The sequence below is a fragment of the Pseudophryne corroboree genome, chromosome 6 (genome assembly GCF_028390025.1).
Source record: "Pseudophryne corroboree isolate aPseCor3 chromosome 6, aPseCor3.hap2, whole genome shotgun sequence".
NCBI lineage: Eukaryota > Metazoa > Chordata > Amphibia > Anura > Myobatrachidae > Pseudophryne > Pseudophryne corroboree.
Window position 1 is genome coordinate 62,470,345 of NC_086449.1, and position 21,696 is coordinate 62,492,040.

The 21,696-nt window shown below is 45.0% G+C and overlaps 1 protein-coding gene across 1 annotated transcript in view; it reads left to right on the forward strand.

Annotated features, from left to right (window-relative positions):
• The first annotated feature begins 378 nt into the window (after window positions 1-378).
• The window catches only part of LOC134936140 (A.superbus venom factor 1-like), a 251,373-nt gene continuing 230,055 nt past the window's right edge, over window positions 379-21,696 (forward strand). The window contains exon 1 of the mRNA XM_063931057.1: window positions 379-486. Within this exon, the coding sequence (XP_063787127.1) occupies window positions 425-486 (62 nt within the window). The 5' untranslated portion in view covers window positions 379-424. The remainder of the gene's footprint in view (window positions 487-21,696) is intronic.

A 21,696-nucleotide genomic window follows, 5' to 3' on the forward strand; every position in this document is an offset into this window, starting at 1 on the left:
TCACAAATCAACAGGAAAATTGCGTAGTGGCCATTTTCCTGGCATTTTATGCATGTGAGGTAGAATAGTTGCTGGGAAAATGGCTGCTGCACCCTTTCTCCGGAGACCTGAGCATGTGCACTAGACTCTGGCACAGTGTCAGAGTCACTGTGTGATGCCAGCTGGAGAGGAGGGTGCCCGGATGGAGAGTGCACACAGGCCCCCTCCTCTCTTTACACGCCCGTGCTTTAGTGATCTGGTGCTGTGAAGGACACATAATACCTATTGTGTACAACTGAATAGTGCCATAGGTGAGATTGGAGTCTCCCCAGCTCCTCCCCATTGCTGGTAGAGCCTGGGACTGGTTACTCTAAGCTATGGCCATCTCTTGTGCAAGTATAAAACCAGCTGCACAGAGGACACTGCTCTCCATCCTGACTGCACTATGGGGTGCAGAGGTCTCTGTCTTGTCCTGCTGGCCTTTCTGGCTGGCTCCTATGCACAACCGTAAGTATACAAAGCTCTTACTTTCTTACCACACCTGAGACTTTTTCACACTTTCATTCACATCTCTTCAACATTCTACTAAAGCCTGATGCTGCATTACACTGTGAGCTCTACTGGTGAGCATTGCCATTACCCAGCATGCTGTGCACACCAGTCATGGTATTCCTCTCTCAGGATTATCCTGTATTCTGTATGGATTGTTATCTACTATTATTACTGGTGAATTTTTTTTGCAAACTCTGTGGGTTCAATTTACTAAAGTGTGAGTTTTTTTTAGAAGTGGAGATGTTGCCCATAGCAACCAATCAGAGTCTACTTATCATTCATCTTGCACCTTCTAGAAGATAACAGCTAGAATCTGATTGGTTGCTATAGGCAATGGGCTTAATTCAAACCCGATCGCACGCTGCACTTCTTCGCAGCATTGCGATCGGGTCTGAACTGCGCATGTGTGTGATCCGCAATGCGCAGGCGCGTCGGCTGCCAGCACCGGCCGGTGCCGTGCTGCGACGACCCATATGAAGAAAGTTATCGCACCGGCGATCGCAAGAAGATTGACAGACAGAAGGCGTTCGTGGGCGGCAACTCACTGTTTTCTGGGAGTGGTCAGAAAAACGCAGGTGTGCCCGGCCGTTTCCAGGGAGGGATCCTGACGTCAGCTTCTTCCCGGATCATCACAGCGGGTGAGGAAGTCCTGGGCTGTGCAGAAACTGCTCAAACTTTTGTTTGTGCAGCTCACTGCACAGCCGAACGCATCCCTGCAAAGCCCTAACCCCCTCCTCTGTAGGCGGCGATAACCTGGTCGCAGCAGTGCAAAAAATTGCCTGCGTGCGACCCAGGGACGTGCGGTGGACTAAATGGCTCAGGAAGCACTGGCTAGCACCAGAGCCAGATTTAAACGCAATATATGAGCCAAAGGGTACATCTGGACATTATACACAGGTGCAGCAGTATAAACTCCTGGAAATTTGGTGAGTTTTGATCTGAGATGTGCAGAAAAGGTAGACAGATGAGGGACTGCCTCACCTGCCATAGACTTTTTACTCCAGAGTTTTGGTTATAAAAATGATTAGAATAATGCAAAGAAGATATTTCAAACATATTCTTTGTATTTTTCATATACTTTATACAATCAAAACTCTGGTACAAACGTTAGTATGACAGGAAAGGCTCTGCCTCACCTGCCTCACCCCACCGCACGTCACTGCGACCAGGTCTGAATTAGGCCCATTGTCTCCACTTCTAAAAAAAACTCACACTTTAGTAGATATACCCATGTGTTGTCAGTATTATCACCCCGTTTCTGTTTTAGTAAATTTCTTGCATAGAAATTTGCCATATTTTCATTGTGAATGTGAGCGTGGAACTATTTTTCTAGTGAAAAAATGGGGGGAAAAAAGGGGAAAGAGCGAAGACCTGAGCACAGGTATAATGAGTAGATCTAAAGCAAATGAAAGTAGAATATGTTATTCCACTATATGTCATAGTATGTGTGGTAATCTTTTGGAGATTTGCCACTTTGAAAGTGTCTCAGGTGGAGGTGCTCCCCTAAGAAGAGCCGGATTAAGGGGGGGGGGCATGGGGGTACATACCGGGGGCCCCCCTTTCTAAAAGGGCCCCCGCTATGCGCCACAGATCGGAACTTTCTTACCTATCCGATCTGCAGCGCTCCCAGCTCCCCGCAGCGCTAGCAGCCGCCAGCCGCCGCTTAGCACACTAGTACAGGGCAGCTGAGCGACGGCTCAGCTGTCCAATAGTGTGCGAAGCAGCAGCCTGCGGCTCAGTCATTGGCTGAGCGCGCAGGCTGCACAGCGCAGGGAAGAATGAAGACTTCCCTGGCAGCGTGGAAGTCTCTGCTCTGTCACTGCAGCCTGATCAAGTAAGGCTGCCTGTATTGTTTTTTTCATTCCTGCTGGTATAAATTCACACAATGTAGACTCTGGGTCATATATATATATATATATATATATTTTTTTTTTGTGTGTGTGTGTATATATATATATATATATATCTCAAACAGGATGTCCAGCTCTCCCCTCAATAGCCTGTACTGCGCCTGGTACCCACATGCAAATTTCACAGAACATCCATAAATGCAGCACTCCTGGCGTCTTCAAACAAAGTACACTCGTGGGCACATATTAAGCTGGCAACATTTCAGTGCCCTTTATTAGCGTGGCACTTTCGTCAGGTTACCTGACCAAAGGGCCACGCTAATAAAGGGCACTGAAACGTTGTCAGCTTGATATGTGCCCACGAGTGTACTTTGTTTGAAGATGTCAGGAGTGCTGCATTTATGGATGTTCTATATATATATATATATATATATATACACACACACATATCTATCTATCTATCTATCTATCTATTTATCCAGAGCTGGCCCTAACCAATATGATGCCCTAGGCAAGATTTTGTCTGGTGCCCCCTAGCACCACCGCTAGTTCTGCAGGAGATGCCTGGCATGAGTCAGCTGACAACTCTGCTAACATTGGGCGCCTTTTGTTTATGAAAATGCATCTTATTTGCATTACTATGTGGCTAGGATGCACAAGCAGCTTCTGCTGATTAAAATGATATGCAGCATGCCTACATTCTGTGTGCGACTGCGGCTGTATCTGCATATGAAATGCTACATTACAGTGATTTCCAGGAATACACTGCAACGTACCATTTTGTATGCAGATACAGCCGCAGTCACACACAGAATATAGGCATGCCGCATATCATTTTAATCAGCAGAAGCTGCTGGTGCCCCTAAGCATACCAAATGCCCTAGGCATTTGCCTAGTTTGCCTATGCCTAAGGCCGGCTCTGTATCTATCTATCTATCTATCTATCTATCTATCTATCTATCTATCTATCTATCTATCTATCGTACTTGGACCAACACTCTCCCCGATAACTAATTAGCCTGATTTCTTGGATTATATATATATATATATATATATATATATATATATATATATAAAATCTACAGACCAAACAGCAGCACTTTCGGACCTCATTACTGATGAAGGTTGTATAAACCGAAACTGTTGAATGGCTTCTTGTGGTCTTCTTGATCCTTGTGAGGTCCATGAGTGCTGCTGTTTGTTCTGTATATCTACACTTGATTTGAAAGGCACTTGACGGCACTCCACAGGCTTTTAAATTAGTGTAAATCTGTACCCTAAAGGAAAAACCCACGTCAGTAACTATTAATACAGATTTACACTAATTTAAAAGTCAGCTGAGTGCTGCATTTTCCTTTCTAGAGGATACCTAATAGAAAAAAAAGATATCTATCTATCTATCTATCTATCTATCTATCTATCTATCTATCTATCTATCTATCTAATTAATCTACCTGCCTCTTTATAAGGGGCCCTATTGTCTGAAGTGCCCCGGGCCCCCCCCAAAGCCTTAATCCGGCTCTGCCCCTAAGAGTGTGAATATGTGTACTTAGAGAAAAAGGAAAAAAAGACACTCTCTTTTTTGGGGTCACTCTTACTGTATTTATATTAAAAATTAACTTTTATTAATATATGTTAATAAAAAAATAGAGATCTTAAGCCACATACAAAGACACACAATACATGTAACATAAATTAGGACTACACTGCAATCAGATAGTACAAGTCTCTAGTATTGAAAATTATTTAGCTCAAATGAGTAGATAAAAAGTAAAATTATAGACAGACTGTACAAGTCTCTTATTGCAGTGAAATCACTACAGTACAGTCTGTCTATAATTTATAATTTGAGCTAAATAGTTTTCAATACTAGAGGCTTGTACAATGTGATTGCAGTGTAGTCCTAATTTATGTTACATGTATTGTATGTCTTTGTACGTGGCTTAAGATTTCTATTGTTTTTTAACATATATTAACTATTTTTCTAGCTCAGGAGTTAAAAACTGGTATATGAAAGGACTTTGGTTGTTGCCTTGAAAAAGCTTTAGAATATTAGTACAATATATACGGGGGGAAATTAGCAGATATATTGGGATTTAGGGGCATATTTATCACAATCAACATCTCAGATGTGATGTTATAAAATTGCCACAATCCGCAGTAAGATAATACGTTGCAGGGATTTATCAATTATTGTATGCAGGGACAGAGCTTGCGAGAAAGCTCTGTCTCTACAAATGCCCTCCGCAGCCCTCTCAGGGTATTTTCTACAAAATGCTGCTGCAGTCAGGTGACCAGTGTTCTGGTGCGCTCCTCCGACTCTGGTCATCTGATCTCCAGCTTTCAGCTCTGTGACCCCGTCATCTGATGTCTGCTGTAAACTGAGATGTTGGTTTACAACATACATCAGATGACCATGGTCACAGTGCAGGAAGCCGGCGATAAGATGACCGGAGGCACCGAGGATCTCACCAGGGACAACCATCACAGCGACAAGGGGATGCCGAAGCTGTAACTAAATAAAAAAACAACTTTTTTTATGGTGATTAGTCTGTGGTATATTTAGAGTCACGTGGGCAATCACTCCGACTCTGCTCTGGCTGTCAGAATGGAGAAGGGAGCCAGGAACCGGAGGGAATCTGGATAACACAGTCTGAAGATAGCGTTATTATCACAGTCATTTTTGTTTAGTAAATTTAGCCAGATCATATTTCCCATTATAAAAAAAATACTAAAAAACTGAATTAATGGGTTTGGAGTAGTTTTTCACAAAAAATGCTCCAAAATCCATTTAATACATTTCAGTGATACTAAAATAATGTGAAAAGCACAGCCCTTTTCACATTTTTTTAGTAAAAACAATATTGATAAATATGCTCGTTAGTCGACTATATTATACTAGAATTAACTAGTGACATTTCCAAATGTGCAGCCGACCTGCCGGTGAACGTGCTGAGCTAGCAGTGGCTGAGCTGAGCACATAGTAACTGTGATCCTGAATTCAGAGATGTACTGTATGAGGAAAAGCCGCAATGTAGCTAATTCAACTCAGTAATATGTATTTAAGCTTAGCCGCTACTTAGCAGTGTTTAGAACAGACATTTACTGTATCAATAGTATAACTACTATATTCAGGCCAAAAATAACACTGAGAAAGCAATAGATTCTAATCCTCTGGCATACAGAGCTATTAAACACTGGAGGATAATAGCATGCATGTATAGACATTAATGTTTAGCAGCTATGTGGCAGTGATCTGAATAGACATTTATCAACTGCCAGTTATTTACTGTTATATCCAGATCAATAATAGCACCAAGGACGTAATACATTATAAAACCTCCAGTATACAGAGCTATCTAATACAGGAAGTGTATGAAGATAATAGTAAATATATAAATGCATGGTTATATTACACAACCTAATTAAGAAAGTATCCAACAATACCCTTATAGACAAAGCTATAGAGAGCGCTAATAGATATTTATTAATACAATCTAGAAAATATATTCAGTAAAATGCACAAATATAAAAGTGCAATAATACCTCCCTTATGGAAACATATAAACCTCTGCATTACCAGATAACTGGTGTTAATATAGATACAGTTTGCAATGGAATCCTCCAGTGGTAACAATTGTTGCAATGAATTTAGCATTCAATTTAGCAATTATAATATCCAGTGGAAAGTATCAACTTTCTTTAATGTCCCTTATATAGATGATTAGGCAGAGAGTCTCTGCGCTTGACCTCCCACTCTTAAATTTGAAATTGAAAAAGTCTCTTACGTGCTTCACGGTTTAAATATTTAATAATTCACTATTCTTCACTTTTCTTCCTTAGAATTGTAATATTCCACCATTATAAAGATTTTCCATAAGAGAGATTTTAATATGTAACAATAAAACTTCTTTAATTTTACAATATATGTAGATAATATTAAGTCTCAAAAGTAATCAGCCTTTCTTCCAAGAAGTGGATGCCTCTATGGTTGGAGTTGGGGCTGTCCTTTCTTGAAAAGACACTGCTGGGTAGTGGTACTCCCTAGTGCAGGCATTCCCAACCGCGGTCCTCAAGGCACACCAACAGTGCAGGTTTGAGTGATATCCAGGCTTCAGCACAGATGGTTAAATCAAAATAACTGAGGTACTAATTAAGTCACCTGTGTTCAATCCTGGATATCACTAAAACCAGGACTGTTAGTGTGCCTTGAGGATCAAGGTTGGGAAACACTGCCCTAGTGGTACAGATGCTGGCAACCCGTAGTAGTTACTGTCTTTGACTGCCTCTTCTGAAGGTTTGGCAAAGGTCTGCCTTGACATTCCGATAGAATATCTACCACCAAAATAATGTGCTGGCATAAACCTTCTAGCGTCTAAAAATTGCTGTATATAAGATGGCTTAGGCCGTGGCATCACAAGGGGGGTGCGGCTCGTACCTGGGTGTCACCCGCTGAGGGGTGACACCAAAGTTCCGGCTCCTGCTCAGTGACTGGAGCTGGGTGCTGCACTGTAACATTACATGCAGCAACCCAGGTCCTGTCACCCGGCATAAGCCAGCACTGCAGGAACGCCAGTCTCTGAGGGCAGCCCACATCTCCCGGACCTCTGGACTGAAGAAAACACTGGTCGGAATACTTAGCCACGCAAACAAAAATAAATGAGCAATTGGGCAAAACCATGTTGCACTGCAGGTGGGGCAGATGTAACATGTGCAGAGAGAGAGTTAGATTTGGGTGGGTTATATTGTTTTTATGCAGGGTAAATACTGTCTGGTAATTTCTACACTGCAATTAAGATTTCAGTTTGAACACGCCACACCCAAATCTAATTCTAATGTTTGGTATGCTAACAAACCTGAATGAGGCCAATTGATCATTAAACATACAGGTTCTTGCATCCTGACCTACATACACAGCACAAATAAGTGAAGCTTCTTATATGTTATCTTCCTAGCTCCAATGCTGGAGACACAATGCAGCATAGGGTGGTAACTAGACTCAGGGGCGTCTCTAGAGAGGAGGGGACCCGTGTGCAGACTCCGTGTGTGGGCCCCTCCTCTCCCGTAGCCATCACCGCTGCTGCTAGCGCTCTGAGCTCTGTAGACTCTGGCACAGTGCCAGAGTCTACAGCGCATGCGCAGTACTCCGAAAAATGGCCGCCGTGCCATTTTTTCGGAATCCTGCGCGTGCGCTGTTGACTCTGTAACTGTGCCAGAGTCTCTAGTGGTCAGTGTGCTAGCAACGGCGGTGACGGCTACGGCAGAGGAGGGGGCCCACACACAGTCAGTGATGGGCTTCGGAAAGGTAAGTATAGGAGAAATGGGTGTGGTGTGGGCCCCTCTGGACTCAGGGGCCCGTGTTCACCACACATATTGCACCCATTATAGATACGCCACTGACTAGATGTTAGGCACACCAGTGCCTGCAGGAATGTACTGGTGTCAGAACTGTTATGCACTCCAGTGCCTGCAGGAATGTACTGGTGTCAGAACTGTTATGCACTCCAGTGACTGCAGGAATGTACTGGTGTCTGAACGGATAGGTATGCAAAACAAATGAACTCACAGACAGACTGGGGAATATGACATTACGTACACAGAAGGTGATAGGGTAACAAAATACACACAAAGTGAACAGAGAAGCCCTGAGGCTAAGAAACTGGGTGTTTCCCTAGTATTAGGAATGCTCAGATGGAAAAAGCAAGATGTTGTGTTTTAATACGTAGAGAACCCGAAATGCTGTTGCTAAGGGCAACAGCAAAACCCTAAAGGGTTACCAACGGGTGTGGCAGTAAACTCCTTGGTCAGAGATGGAATGATAGACACAAGGAGAGTCTCCACAATCCTAATTCTCACTTGCAGTGCACAGGTTCAGCTTACTGCCACTAAACTGACACCTTGCACAGTGAGACAGGATTTAGGCAGGCAAGTCTTAGAATACAGCCGCAAACTTGCTAAATTCACAGAGTAGTAAAAGAACCCCAGCAAGCTAAATGACTGACTCCAGTCTTACTGCTAGGTCTGGATTGGCAGAGTGTAGTACCAAATCCCCAGGCCTATTTGCAGTAAGCAACAACAAATACAAAGCTACACAGTACTGGCTAACTTTCAGGAACTGACTAACCAACAAAGATTCAGCAGCATCTGCTTAACCTGAGAAGAGGCCTTATATAGCAGGTGCTGTCCACGCCCCACTCAGACCTCACAGACTGTGAGCACAAAAACCAGCACCGTATCCCCTGCCGTGCACAGAGCCTGTAACCACTGCACAGCAAAAGACCCGAACCGGAGTATCAGCTGCTCTCAGGTTACTCCGCTAGCACTTGTCTCCCGGTTGCCATGACGACGTGGTAGCACAGGGCAGGAGACCCTAACAGTACCCCCCCTCTGACGAGGGGTCAAAGAACCCCTACCACCGGGTTTATCGGGGAACTGCGAGAAGAAAGAGTGTATCAGTCTGGGGGCATGAAGATCACAACTGCGCACCCACGACCGCTCCTCCGGGCCATACCCCTTCCAGTGCACCAAAAATGACAGCCGACCCCGAACCATCTTGGAGTCAAGAATCCTTTCAACAACAAACTCCCTCTGGCCACGTATCAGAAGAGGGGAAGGTCTTCCACTGGAAGAAGGATTACTAATCGCCCGTTTTAAAAGGGAACAATGAAATGTTTTATTGATACCCAAAGAACGGGGCAGATCTAACTGAAATGCCACCGGATTGATAACCCTGGTGATCTTATAAAGGCCGATGAACCAGGGGCCTAACTTATGAGATGGCTGTCTCAACTTCAAATTCTTGGTAGACAACCAGACGAAGTCTCCTAATTTGAAGCTGCAGGGTCTTTTCCGCTTATCAAAAACCCTTTTGGTCACTAATGACACAGACACAAGGGCTTTCTTCACTTTCCTCCAAATACCTCTAAGGACCGAAACCACAGAGGAACCACCAGGCGTGGAGTCCAGGGGGTCAAAAGAATTGGCCTTAGGATGATGCCCATACACACAAAGGAAGGGAGAGATCCCTGTAGCAGAGTGAGCCGCGTTGTTATAGGCAAACTCCGCCATGGACAGATGAGCAACCCAGTCAGTCTGACACTTGGAGACATAACACCTGAGGAACTGCTCCAAGGACTGGTTCACCCTTTCAGTCTGCCCATTAGACTGCGGATGGTAGCCCAACCAGTGGAACGAAGTGCGCCATCTTCGAAAACCTGTCAACGACAACCCAGATGGCTGTCATCCCGAGGATTTGGGCAAGTCCACCACAAAATCCATTGAAATGTGGGTCCATGGCTTAGATGGGATAGAGAGTGGATGTAATGGGCCAACAGGAACCCCTCTAGGAGTCTTTTTTCGGGCACAGATGTCACATGCCCGAACCCACTGATCCACATCCTTAGCCACCGAGGGCCACCCCACCGCCCTAGATAGCAACTCCCGAGTTCTGGCAATACCCGGGTGACCTGCCGACTTCTTGGCATGGAATTCCAGGAACACTCGCTGTCTTAACCTAGGAGGCACAAACAAAAGACCTACCGGAAGGTCTGGAGGAGCCTGCTCCTGTGCTCTAAGGACTAATGATAAGAGGTCCGGGGAAATGCCCACTTTAATACATGATGAGGACACAATGGGCAACGGCTCCTCGGTGGTCTCCTGGATTGGAGCAAAACTCTGCGAGAGCGCAACAGCCTTGATGTTTTTTGACCCAGGGCGATATGTTATCAAAAAATTAAAGCGAGCAAAAAACAAAGCCCATCGTGCCTGCCTGGCATTGAGACGCTTCGCTGACTCTAAATATGCCAGATTCTTATGGTCGGTGAGAATTGAGACCACAAACTTAGCCCCCTCAAGCCAGTGTCTCCACTCCTCGAGTGCATCCTTAATAGCCAACAATTCCCGGTTACCCACGTCATAATTCATCTCGGCAGGCGAAAATTTACGGGAAAAGTAAGCACAGGGATGAAGGTGATTATCAGACACTCCCATCTGAGAGAGCACTGCCCCAATACCCATCTCAGAGGCATCCACCTCCACCACAAAAGGACGCTCTGGATCTGGGTGTCGCAGCACCTTGGCAGATACAAATGCCCTTTTGAGACGGGCAAAAGCCGCTTTAGCCTCACAAGACCAGTGAGCAACATCCGCCCCTTTCTTAGTGAGTGCCACCAAGGGCGCCACTATAGACGAAAATCCAGCGATAAATCGTCTATAAAAATTCGCAAAGCCCAGGAAACGCTGAAGCGCCTTCAAACTAGTGGGCTGCACCCAATCCAGGACTGCCTGTACCTTGGAACCCTCCATTTGGAAACCTTCTGGGGAGATAATATATCCTAGAAATGCGATTTGCTGAACTTCAAATTCGCACTTCTCCAGCTTCGCCCCAAGCCGGTGGTCTCTGAGTTTCTGGAGGACTAAGCGTACATGCTTCCGATGTTCCTCCAGGGAATGGGAGAAGATTAGGATGTCATCTAAGTATACAACTAAGAATCTATCCAAATATTCCCTGAGCACATCATTCATGAAATCCTGGAAGACTGCCGGGGCATTACAGAGCCCAAAAGGCATCACCAAATATTCATAATGCCCTGAGTGGGTATTAAAGGCAGTCTTCCATTCATCCCCCTCTCTTATTCGGATTAGATTGTACGCACCGCGTAGGTCAATCTTAGAAAAAATGGTGGCAGTACGAAGCTGGTCAAACAAGACCAAAATGAGAGGCAGTGGGTATGAGTTTTTAATCGTGATACGGTTCAATTCCCTGAAGTCGATGCAGGGTCGCAACGAACCGTCCTTTTTACCCACGAAGAAGAACCCCGACCCAACTGGAGACTGTGAAGGTCTGATAAATCCCTTAGCCAAGTTCTCCTGAATGTACTCTGCCATAGCCTGAGTCTCAGGACGTGACAGGGAGTATAACCTGCTCTTGGGAAGCTTAGCATTTGGCAACAAATCAATGGCACAGTCATAGGGGCGATGGGGAGGTAGTACCTCTGCAACTTTTTTGGAGAACACGTCCGCAAAATCTGCATAACACCCTGGCAATCCTGGCAAACTTAGCTGCGAGAGCCTGACTGGAAGGCTCAAGCAACTCCTGAAACAATCAGTACCCCAACTAAGAATCTCCCCAGAGACCCAGTCAAATTGAGGATTGTGGGCCCTTAACCAGGGTAACCCCAACACCAATGGGGCAAAAGTACAGACAGTCACATAAAAGGACAATTTTTCAGAGTGTGTGGCTCCAATAAACAAATAAATCTGGCTAGTGCAAGAGGTAATTTTACCTTGGGATAATGGTTCCCCGTTTAACCCACAAATCTCAATTTCCGATGCCAAGGGTACTAAGGGAACAGAGTGTTTCAGGGCGAATTGGCGGTCCATAAAAACCCCGTCGGACCCACTGTCCACAAAGGCCTCAGTCTTGACAGTTTGACCGAGGATCTTCAAGGTCACCGGAATGATAAAAGTCTTCTTGGGAAATTCTGACTTCTGGCCTGACAGGATATTTCCCATCACGCTCAGGCCCTGAAGTTTTCCGGCTTTTCTGGGCATGATACTACCACATGACCTTTATTCCCACAGTACAAACACAACCCCTGCTGTCTCCTCCGCGTCTTCTCACGCGAGGAGAGGCGGGTAGCCCCAATCTGCATAGGCTCCTCGGAAAATTCCTCAGAGTCTGAGGTTCCCTTGGGAAAGAAGGAAACCTCAGTCTCCCTTTCAAGCCTACGCTCTCTCAGCCGTCTATCCACCCGGATGGATAACTGCATGAGCTGATCCAAGCTATCAGGCAAGGGATATTGTACCAGTTGGTCCTTTTATCTGGTTAGAAAGACCTCTTCGGTACTGGTGTCTCAGGGCTGGGTCATTCCACTGGGTATCATGGGCCAACCTCCGAAACTCCGTACAGTAAACCTCAACTGGCCTTCGCCCTTGCTTTAGGATCGAAATCTGAGCCTCGGCTGAGGCCGTCTTGTCAGGGTCATCATACAACATGCCCAGTGCCGTAAAAAAAGCATCAACACTTTTAAGCAACGGACAGTCAGGCTGCAACCCATATGCCCAGACCTGTGGGTCTCCTTGTAGCAAGGAAATCACTATGCCCACCCGCTGAATCTCCGACCCAGGAGACTGAGGCCTAAGCCGGAAGTATAGCTTGCAGCTCTCCTTGAAACAAAAGAACTGCGAGCGATCTCCAGAAAAACGATCCGGGAGATTTACTTTCGGCTCCTTAACCCCTGAAGGTGCTGCTGCTGCGGGAGCTCCGCCAGCGGCCTGGGAGGTGTGCATTTTAATGGACAAATCATTAAATTGTCGAGTCAGGACCTGCACCTGATCGACCACCTGTTGCAACTTATTTTGAGGGGTATGCTCCATATTCCCACAAAATTTCAACAGGAGTATTAGGCTGCTGAAAATGTTATGCACACCAGTGCCTGCAGGAATGTACTGGTGTCAGAACTGTTATTCACTCCAGTGCCTGCAGGAATGTACTGGTGTTTGAACTGTTATGCACACCAGTGCCTGCAGGAATGTACTGGTGTCTGAACGGATAGGTATGCAATTCAAATGAACTCACAGACAGACTGGGGAATATGACATTACGTACACAGAAGGTGATAGGGTAACAAAATACACACAAAGTGAACAGAGAAGCCCAGAGGCTAAGGAACTGGGTGTCTCCCTAGTATCAGTAATGCTCAGATGGGAAAAGCAAGATGTTGTGTTTTAATACGTAGAGAACCCGAAATGCTGTTGCTAAGGGCAACAGCAAAACCCTAAAGGGTTACCAACGGGTGTGGCAGTAAACTCCTTGGTCAGAGATGGAATGATAGACACAAGGAGAGTCTCCACAATCCTAATTCTCACTTGCAGTGCACAGGTTCAGCTTACTGCCACTAAACTGACACCTGACACCTTGCACAGTGAGACAGGATTTAGGCAGGCAAGTCTTAGAATACAGCCGCAAACTTGCTAAATTCACAGAGTAGTAAAAGAACCCCAGCAAGCTAAACGACTGACTCCAGTCTTACTGCTAGGTCTGGATTGGCAGAGTGTAGTACCAAATCCCCAGGCCTATTTGCAGTAAGCAACAACAAATACAAAGCTACACAGTACTGGCTAACTTTCAGGAACTGACTAACCAACAAAGATTCAGCAGCATCTGCTTAACCTGAGAAGAGGCCTTATATAGCAGGTGCTGTCCACGCCCCACTCAGACCTCACAGACTGTGAGCACAAAAACCAGCACCGGATCCCCTGCCGTGCACAGAGCCTGTAACCACTGCACAGCAAAAGACCCGAACCGGAGTATCAGCTGCTCTCAGGTTACTCCGCTAGCACTTGTCTCCCGGTTGCCATGACGACGTGGCAGCACAGGGCAGGAGACCCTAACACTAGACTATACACTCTGACTAACACTCTATTAATAAAGCGACCTCTATGAGGACTTACCTCTTTTTTTGGCACAAACAGGAATTTGGGAAGAAGGTTTCTTCAGATTGGTTCTGAATGCATTAGCAGACATACCACATGCTTGTAGCACAAATTGGAGGGACAAGCAGCTCCATTATTTCTCAGTGCGCTGCCCCATTTTCTTTGACTAACCTGGATAGGGAACATTCACTAACAGATTCCTGGAAAAGCCGCATTCACTGGCTTCCACCAGCCGCCCTATGCACCTCGCACCTCTGCCCGCTGCTTTGCAGGGCCAGAGCCGGGAACCACAGAACACATGCAGCTGCAGACAGAGGAAGGACAGCCAATAGTGAGCTGGCCTTGTAAAACATACAGATGGGCACCTACTTGACTGGCCCTTAAAATTGTCATGCACCAGCCTCTCCCCAAGGTGCCACCCCATTCAGACTGTGGCTTACAAGAGGAGCATCTGCTGGGAAAAGATTAGGAAAGCCCTAGGGAACAAAATAACAAACTACACTGTCCTGACTAGGAGATAGGAGAAAGACTAGGGAGGAAGAGGAGAGGTGGACCTATTTACCCTAAGTGGGCAGCCCTTGGTGAAAAACTTCCTGTCTAGAACTAGGGGGGTATGATTTAATCCCATGGGTAATGGCTGCCATGAAGTAGTGAAGAAGTAAAGTACCTGACAGGTGTTTTCCTATCTGGACAAGGGTTCGTTGTGTGAGGGTTCTCTGTGCGCACAAAGCATATACCCTGATGATGCTCATGACATGCATTTTGTCAGAAAGCTCCGTGAGTGAGAGACCAGATGGAAGGTTTGTAGCACCAACTGTTCAGTAATTGGTCAATTTCTACTTATTGACTGAGGATACTGCCAATGATGAAGTATGGGGTTGGATGGTCAGTACTCTAACAGCAGTGAATGGCAGTAGGTTCATCCAATGAGAGAGAGCCATGTGGACTTCTAGATAGAAAAAGTGCCACTTTCTAGCAATTGTCCATAGATGTTTTGACTCAAATATGGTCACTGTGGAATAAAAGGTAGGACAGAATGTTAGTTCTTCTCTGCCAATATATGAGAGTGGAAATCAGTCTTTCATTCCTGTCATAGAATTCTGCGGCAGTGGCTTTATCCTATAGAAGAATGATACTTATGAGAAGGGAGCATGTCAGTTCTATCACCGGAACTTTGAAACAGAATAAGTGTTACTTGCTCACATAACTTGATATTGGCTGTATGTCTAAAGTTATTCACTACATAAATTTATCAGCCACTCTGTAATATGGGATGGCGCTACACACTCATTCTTCTCAATAAATAAATGAAAACAGGTATGATTGGCAGTAGGTAAGTGTGTTGATCGCAGCAACAGGATTTTTTTATTTTACACAATGAGCGTTACTTAGAAAATAAGACACATAGGGGGTTATTCCAAGTTGATTGCTCGCTAGCAGTTTTTAGCAGCCATGCAAACGCATTGTCTCTGTCCGCCGGGGAGTGATTTTTCACTTTGCAGAAGTGTGAACGCCTGTGCTGCAGAGTGCCTGCAAAAACATTTTATGCGACACAAGACCAGCCCAGGACTTACTCTTCATGTGTCAACTGACTGATTTCTGGGAGTGTTTGGAAAAATGCAGGTGTGCCAGGGAAAATGCAGGCATGGCTGGGCGAACGCTGGGCGGGTGTGTGACGTCAAAAGCCAACCCACCAATGTTAGAATCAATGCACTCGAAGAGTGACTCCAGGGCTGGTCTTGTTTTGCACAAAATGTTTTTGCAGGTGCTCTGCTGCACAAGCGTTCGCACTTCTGCTAAGCTAAAATACATTCCCCAGTGGGCGGCGGCATAGCGTTTGCACGGCTGCTAAAAACTGCTAACGAGCGATCAACTCGGAATGACCCCCCATAGCAGCAAATTTGTGAGCAGTTGGGCATAACCATGTGCACTGCAGGGGGGGCAGATATAACATGTGCAGAGAGAGTTACATTTGGGTGTGGTGTGTTCAAACTGAAATCTAAATTGCAGTGTGAAAAAATAAAGCAGCCAGTATTTACCCTGCACATAAACAATATAACCCACCCAAATATAACTCTCTCTGCATATGTTATATCTGCCCCCCCTGCAGTACACATGGTTTTGCCCAACTGCTAACAAAATTGCTGCTGCAATCCACTCTGATTTACCCTCATTGGGGGTAATTCCAAGTTGATCGCAGCAGGAATTCTGTTAGCAATTGGGCAAATCCATGTGCACTGCAGGGGAGACAGATGTAACATGTGCAGAGAGAGTTAGATTTGGGTGTGGTGTGTTCAATCTGAAATCTAATTTGCAGTGTAAAAATAAAGCAGCCAGTATTTACCCTGCACAGAAATAAAATAACCCACCCAACTCTAACTCTCTCTGCAAATGTTATATCTGCCCCCCCCCCTGCAGTGCACATGGTTTTGCCCAACTGCTAAAAAATTTCCTGCTGCGATCAACTTGGAATTACCCCCATTATGTAATAAATACTGAGGTCCTATTATCAATGCACTGCAGAGCAAATCTCATTTAAATAAGCAGGGTTCATTATTCTTTACCACTAGTTCGTCTAAAATTAGCTCATTAAAGACCATGGGGTATATTTACTAAGCTCCCGATTTTGACCGATTTTGAGTTTTTTCTTCAAAGTGTCATCTCGGGAATTTGCTAAACTAAAATCTCAACAGTGATGAGGGCATTCGTATATTTTTTGAAGCCAAAGAAAAAAATACGAATGAATAGACTATTGGTCAAACATGCCTGTTATTTTATACAACTCTGTAATTTACCAAAAGTTCGTATTCACAATCACTGCCGGCAATAGCCAAATACTGCCGGTAAAAAGTACAAATCGTAAAAATAAGTAGTTTTCAAATAGACCTGCTTTTTTTTAACCTTATTCTGATAGGCATGAACGGATTAGTGAGATCCGTGCATGTTTATCAGTGGGAAGGGGTGTGAAAGTTAAAAATCAGATTTTTTTTTTCGTGGGGTCCCCCCTCCTAAGCATAACCAGACTCGGGCTCTTTGAGCCGGTCCTGGTTGTAAAAATACGGGGAAAAAATTTACTGGGGTCCCCCCATATTTAAACAACCAGCACCGGGCTCTGCGCCTGGTCCTGGTGCAAAAAATATGGGGGCCAAAAAAACGTAGGGATACTCCATATTTTTAACACCAGCACCGGGCTCCACTAGTCAGAAAGCTAATGCCACAGCCGGGGGACACTTTTATATTGGTCCCTGTGGCCCTGGCATTAAATCACCAACTAGTCACCCCTGGCCGGGGTACCCTGGAGGAGTGGGTACCCCTTAAATCAAGGTGCCCCCCACTCCAGCCACCCAAGGACCAGTGGTGAAGCCCAAGGCTGTCCCCCCCATCCGTGGGCGTTGGATGGGAGGCTGATAGCCTTTTGTGTAAAAAAAATAATTGTTTTTTGTAGCAGAACTACAAGTCCCAGCAAACCTCCCCTGCAAGCTGGTACTTGGAGAACCACAAGTACCAGCATGCGGGGAAAAAATGGGCCCACTGGTACCTGTAGTTCTACTACAAAAAAAATACCCAAATAAAAACAAAACACAGACACCGTGAAAGTAAAATTTTATTAAACATACATGCACACTTACATACATACATACTTACCTATGTTGACACGAAGCACTCGGTCCTCTTTTCCAGTAGAATCCAGGGGTACCTGTAAATAAAATAAAATTATTACACATGGAACCCCTTTCCCCAAATGTCGGGACCTCCTGTCAAAGAGGGTCGCTTCAGCCAATCAGGGAGCGTCACGTCATGGCACTCTCCTGATTGGCTGTGCGCTCCTGCACTGTCAGTCAGGTGGCGCACTGTGGATACAATGTAGCGCAGCGGCGCTACATTATATCCAATGGTGGGAAATTTGCGGTCTGCGGTAGACCGCAAGGTTAAGTGGGGCCAACCACAAGAGTGACCCCACTTAACCTCGTTGTCTTGGGCTTCACCCCTGGTCCTTGGGTGGCTGGAAGGGAGGGACCCCTTGATTTAAGTAGTTGGTGATTTAATGCCAGGGCCGCAGGGACCAAATGGAAAAGTGCCCCCCGGCTGTGGCATTATCTCTCTGACTAGTGGAGCCTGGTGCTGGTGTTAAAAATACGGGGGACCCCTACGTTTTTTGTCCCCCGTATTTTTTGCACAAGGACCAGGCGCAGAGCCTGGAGCTTGTTGTTTAAATATGGGGGAACCCCAGTCAATTTCCCCCCCATATTTTTACAACCAGTACCGGCTCAAAGAGCCCGAGGCTGGTTATGCTCAGGAGGGGGGACCCCATGCAATTTTTTAATGATTTTTAACTCTTTCTTCATTTCTCCTAATATACACAATGAAGCCCTGCACGAATCTCACAGATCCGGACGGGATTCATTGTGTTTTCTCAGGCAGTGTTTTACTAATCACTCCCGTAAAACACTGCCTGACATTACGAATGACATCGACATCGGAATACGACTGCATAGTAAATGAGACGTAAAAAAACTAAAAAGTTGCAAATTCACACTACCGATGTCATTCGTGTTTAATCTCCCACCAAACCCCGACAATTACGAATCTTAGCAAATATACCCCCCATGTTGGCAGTATGGACATATCATTTTAAATTCTAATAGTTCTTGGCCAAGAATGGTCATAAGAATGAAAAGTATAATACTAGGGTAGTTTATGCAGCATATATAGAGCACAAGTAAAGGGTGTCATTATTGATTAAAACACAACAGTATATATCTAGGTAACCCACCTATTACCTGTTAAGTCACCCACAACTAAGAGATGAGCAAGTCAAATAAGTTTTCCCCACTTCATCTGAGTGGATGTTGGGATGATATTTCTCTATTATCTCTACACTTGCATTAGTACTCTAATCCTATGGTAGATATGGGTATAGAGAAAGTGTCCCACCTGGCGACAAATATAATGTTAATTATGTCCAGTATGATGACTGGAAATTATATTATATTACCATGTGTGATACCATTAGGACATCATTAGAGTTTCACATATAGGCCCTCATTCTGAATTGATCTCTCGCTAGCTACTTTTTGCAGCCGTGCAAACGCATAGTCACCGTTCACAGGGGAATGTATTCTCACTTTGCAAGTGTGCGAACATGTGTGCAGCCGAGCGGTACGAAAACGTTTTTTGCAGTTTCAGCATAGATCTGGACTTACTCAGCCCTTGCGATCACTTCAGCCTGTCCGGTCCCGGAATTGACGTCAGACACCTGCCCTGCAAACGCCTGGACACACCTGAGTTTTCCCTTCCACACCCATATACGCCTTCTTCCTGTCAATCTCCTTGCGATCACCCGTGCGAATGGATTCGTCGCTAGAAGCATTGCCCAGCAACGATGCTGTTTGTACCCGAACGATGCGTGTGCGCATTGCGGTGCATACGCTTGTGCAGTAGTAACCTGATGGCTGCGCTGCGAAAAACGGCAGCGTGCAATCAACTCGGAATGACCCCCATCGTACATGTATATTATAAATACGGAATCCGGTCACTCTGACGCCGGGATTCTGCCTGCTTATCAGCCCGACAGTCGGCATGGTGACCGACAGGGACTATTCACACTCGTGGGTGTCCACGACGCCCATAGAGTGGGAATAGACCCTGTGGTGAGTGCACTCACCCCCCCCCCCCCCCCCCTGCCGCCGACATTCTGCTGCTGGGATCCTGGTTCCTGTATGCTGACCGCCAAATCCCAGCCACAACCCATATATACTATGCTACAGTTAAATAAATCTCATAAGAAACCAGCCATAATAAATCTGACAAATTAGTTTTATAATTATTGAATGATCATGGTACTACAATGTATAGAAGTGATAATATCCTTTAAGGTGACCCTGTGTGTGGCTAAATATTTAATGCCTATCCCATATTACATAAATGTAATAAATGTGCATGTAATCAAAACAACCCTCGCGTCTGTTATAACAATGATTACACTTAACACAATATCTATCCCTCTCATGATTTGTATTGTAAACATCAGACACCACTAAGAGTTAATTCAGGAGTGACTCACTCCACTCAAAGCCCTTCAGTTCTCCCCACTAATTACAGTAATTATTACCTAAACAATAACATGTTACACAGATATGAAGCATGTAATTTTCTTTAAAGAGATAATGGGGGTCATTCCGAGTTGATCTCTAGCTGTCGTTGTTCGCAGCGCATCGATCAGGCTAAAAATCGGCATTTCTGCGCATGCGTATGTACCGCAATGTGCATGCGTGACGTACGGGTGCAAAGGCCTTTGTGGTTTTGTAATACCCTGTTTATTATAGCAAGTTTAGTGAGAATCTTGAGGAAATTCTAAATTAATTACTACAGTATATATATATATATATATATATATATATATATTCTTGTATAAATAAGTAGAAAAATAGACTGTAACAGCTGATAGAATATATGTAACCCTCACAGAGGGGAGTTAGAGCCAACTGGACGGATTAAACTCAATGGGCGCATGGCAGGGACGGTCTTGTGCAGGAAAATTAACTGCCTGCTCGGGTGCCACTGACGGGACACATCCGGGCTACCCGTTAAACGGTGGAGCCAAGGTTGCTGCATTCCTTTTGTGAATTTTCCCAGGTCTGGTGAGATTTGGAAAGAAAATAGCACACGGAACTCAGCAATGTCCATTCAGCAGGACATTTACTGCACAGGCCCAACAGTTTTTTTAATGGATTTTATATCAGTCTTTAGAGCATTTATTTCATTCGAATATATGGTCATGATGCTACTCATAATAATGTAGAGCACGAACATAAGGATCAGCGAGATCACTATCATTAGTTTAAATCGACCATCTCTGTGGTTCTTCTCAGAACTTGGAGCATCTGTCAGGTCTCTGAATGCTGCATTTACAGCTGGTGATGAGAAATCAAGGCCTTCTGATTGGCCAGATAGATATGGTGGTTTTACAGCTGCATAGTCAGAACACTCAGCAATCGGACTATCTTTTGCAGATGTAGTCTATTGTATTGCTGCAGTCCAAGTCATTCCATCCTCCCGTTATCATCTCTGTACAGATAGGCGGCATTATTCGGTTCACCATAATTCCAGTTGGTGAATGCTGGGGCTGTTCCATCCACCCAAATACAATTCTTGTCATTGGCCTTTCTCAGCCCAATCCAGAACCTTTTATTTCCAATTACTGGCCTCAATGATTCCAATTCTTTCTTGCTGTTCAGAATAAGGAGGGTGAAGATGAATTTTTCACGGATAACCGCGATTTTGCTCCAAAAAACCCACTTTACTTTATTTATTTAGTAATACGGTTCAAAGAAGTACTGAGACAGTTATATCATGAAGAATAACAATACACCACACCATCAAATTAGTAATATTTTGCAACAACTGAATTGAACAAACAGGAAATCAAGATAGTTTTATTGTTCAACCACAGCGGATCTCTGTTTTCCTTAAGAGAATAAAATGCTACTTGGTTAAAGGTAGCACACTTATACCCCTTTCAGACAGAGAAAAGAACCGGGTAATTTCCCGGCTCCTGAAGGGTCGACCCGGGATTTTTTTCTGTCTGAAAGGGTCAACACGGGACTGAGTTCCCGGGAATTCGACCCAGAAATTTACCTGGGTTTTTCCCGGGTCTTACATGGGTTGCCGGCTGTCTGAAAGGGTCCGACCCGGGATTTTAGAAACGGGTCGAGGCTGACAGCGCTTATTGGCTGAGCTGGCAGGGCACTGGCGATTGGCTGAGCAGCAGGGTCTCTCTGATTGGCTGAGCGGGCGTTGCACTGGCGCTGGCGTCTGAGGTCATCATTATGCTGCAGCAAATACCTCCTGTGCAAATACCGGCGAGCACAAATGAGCC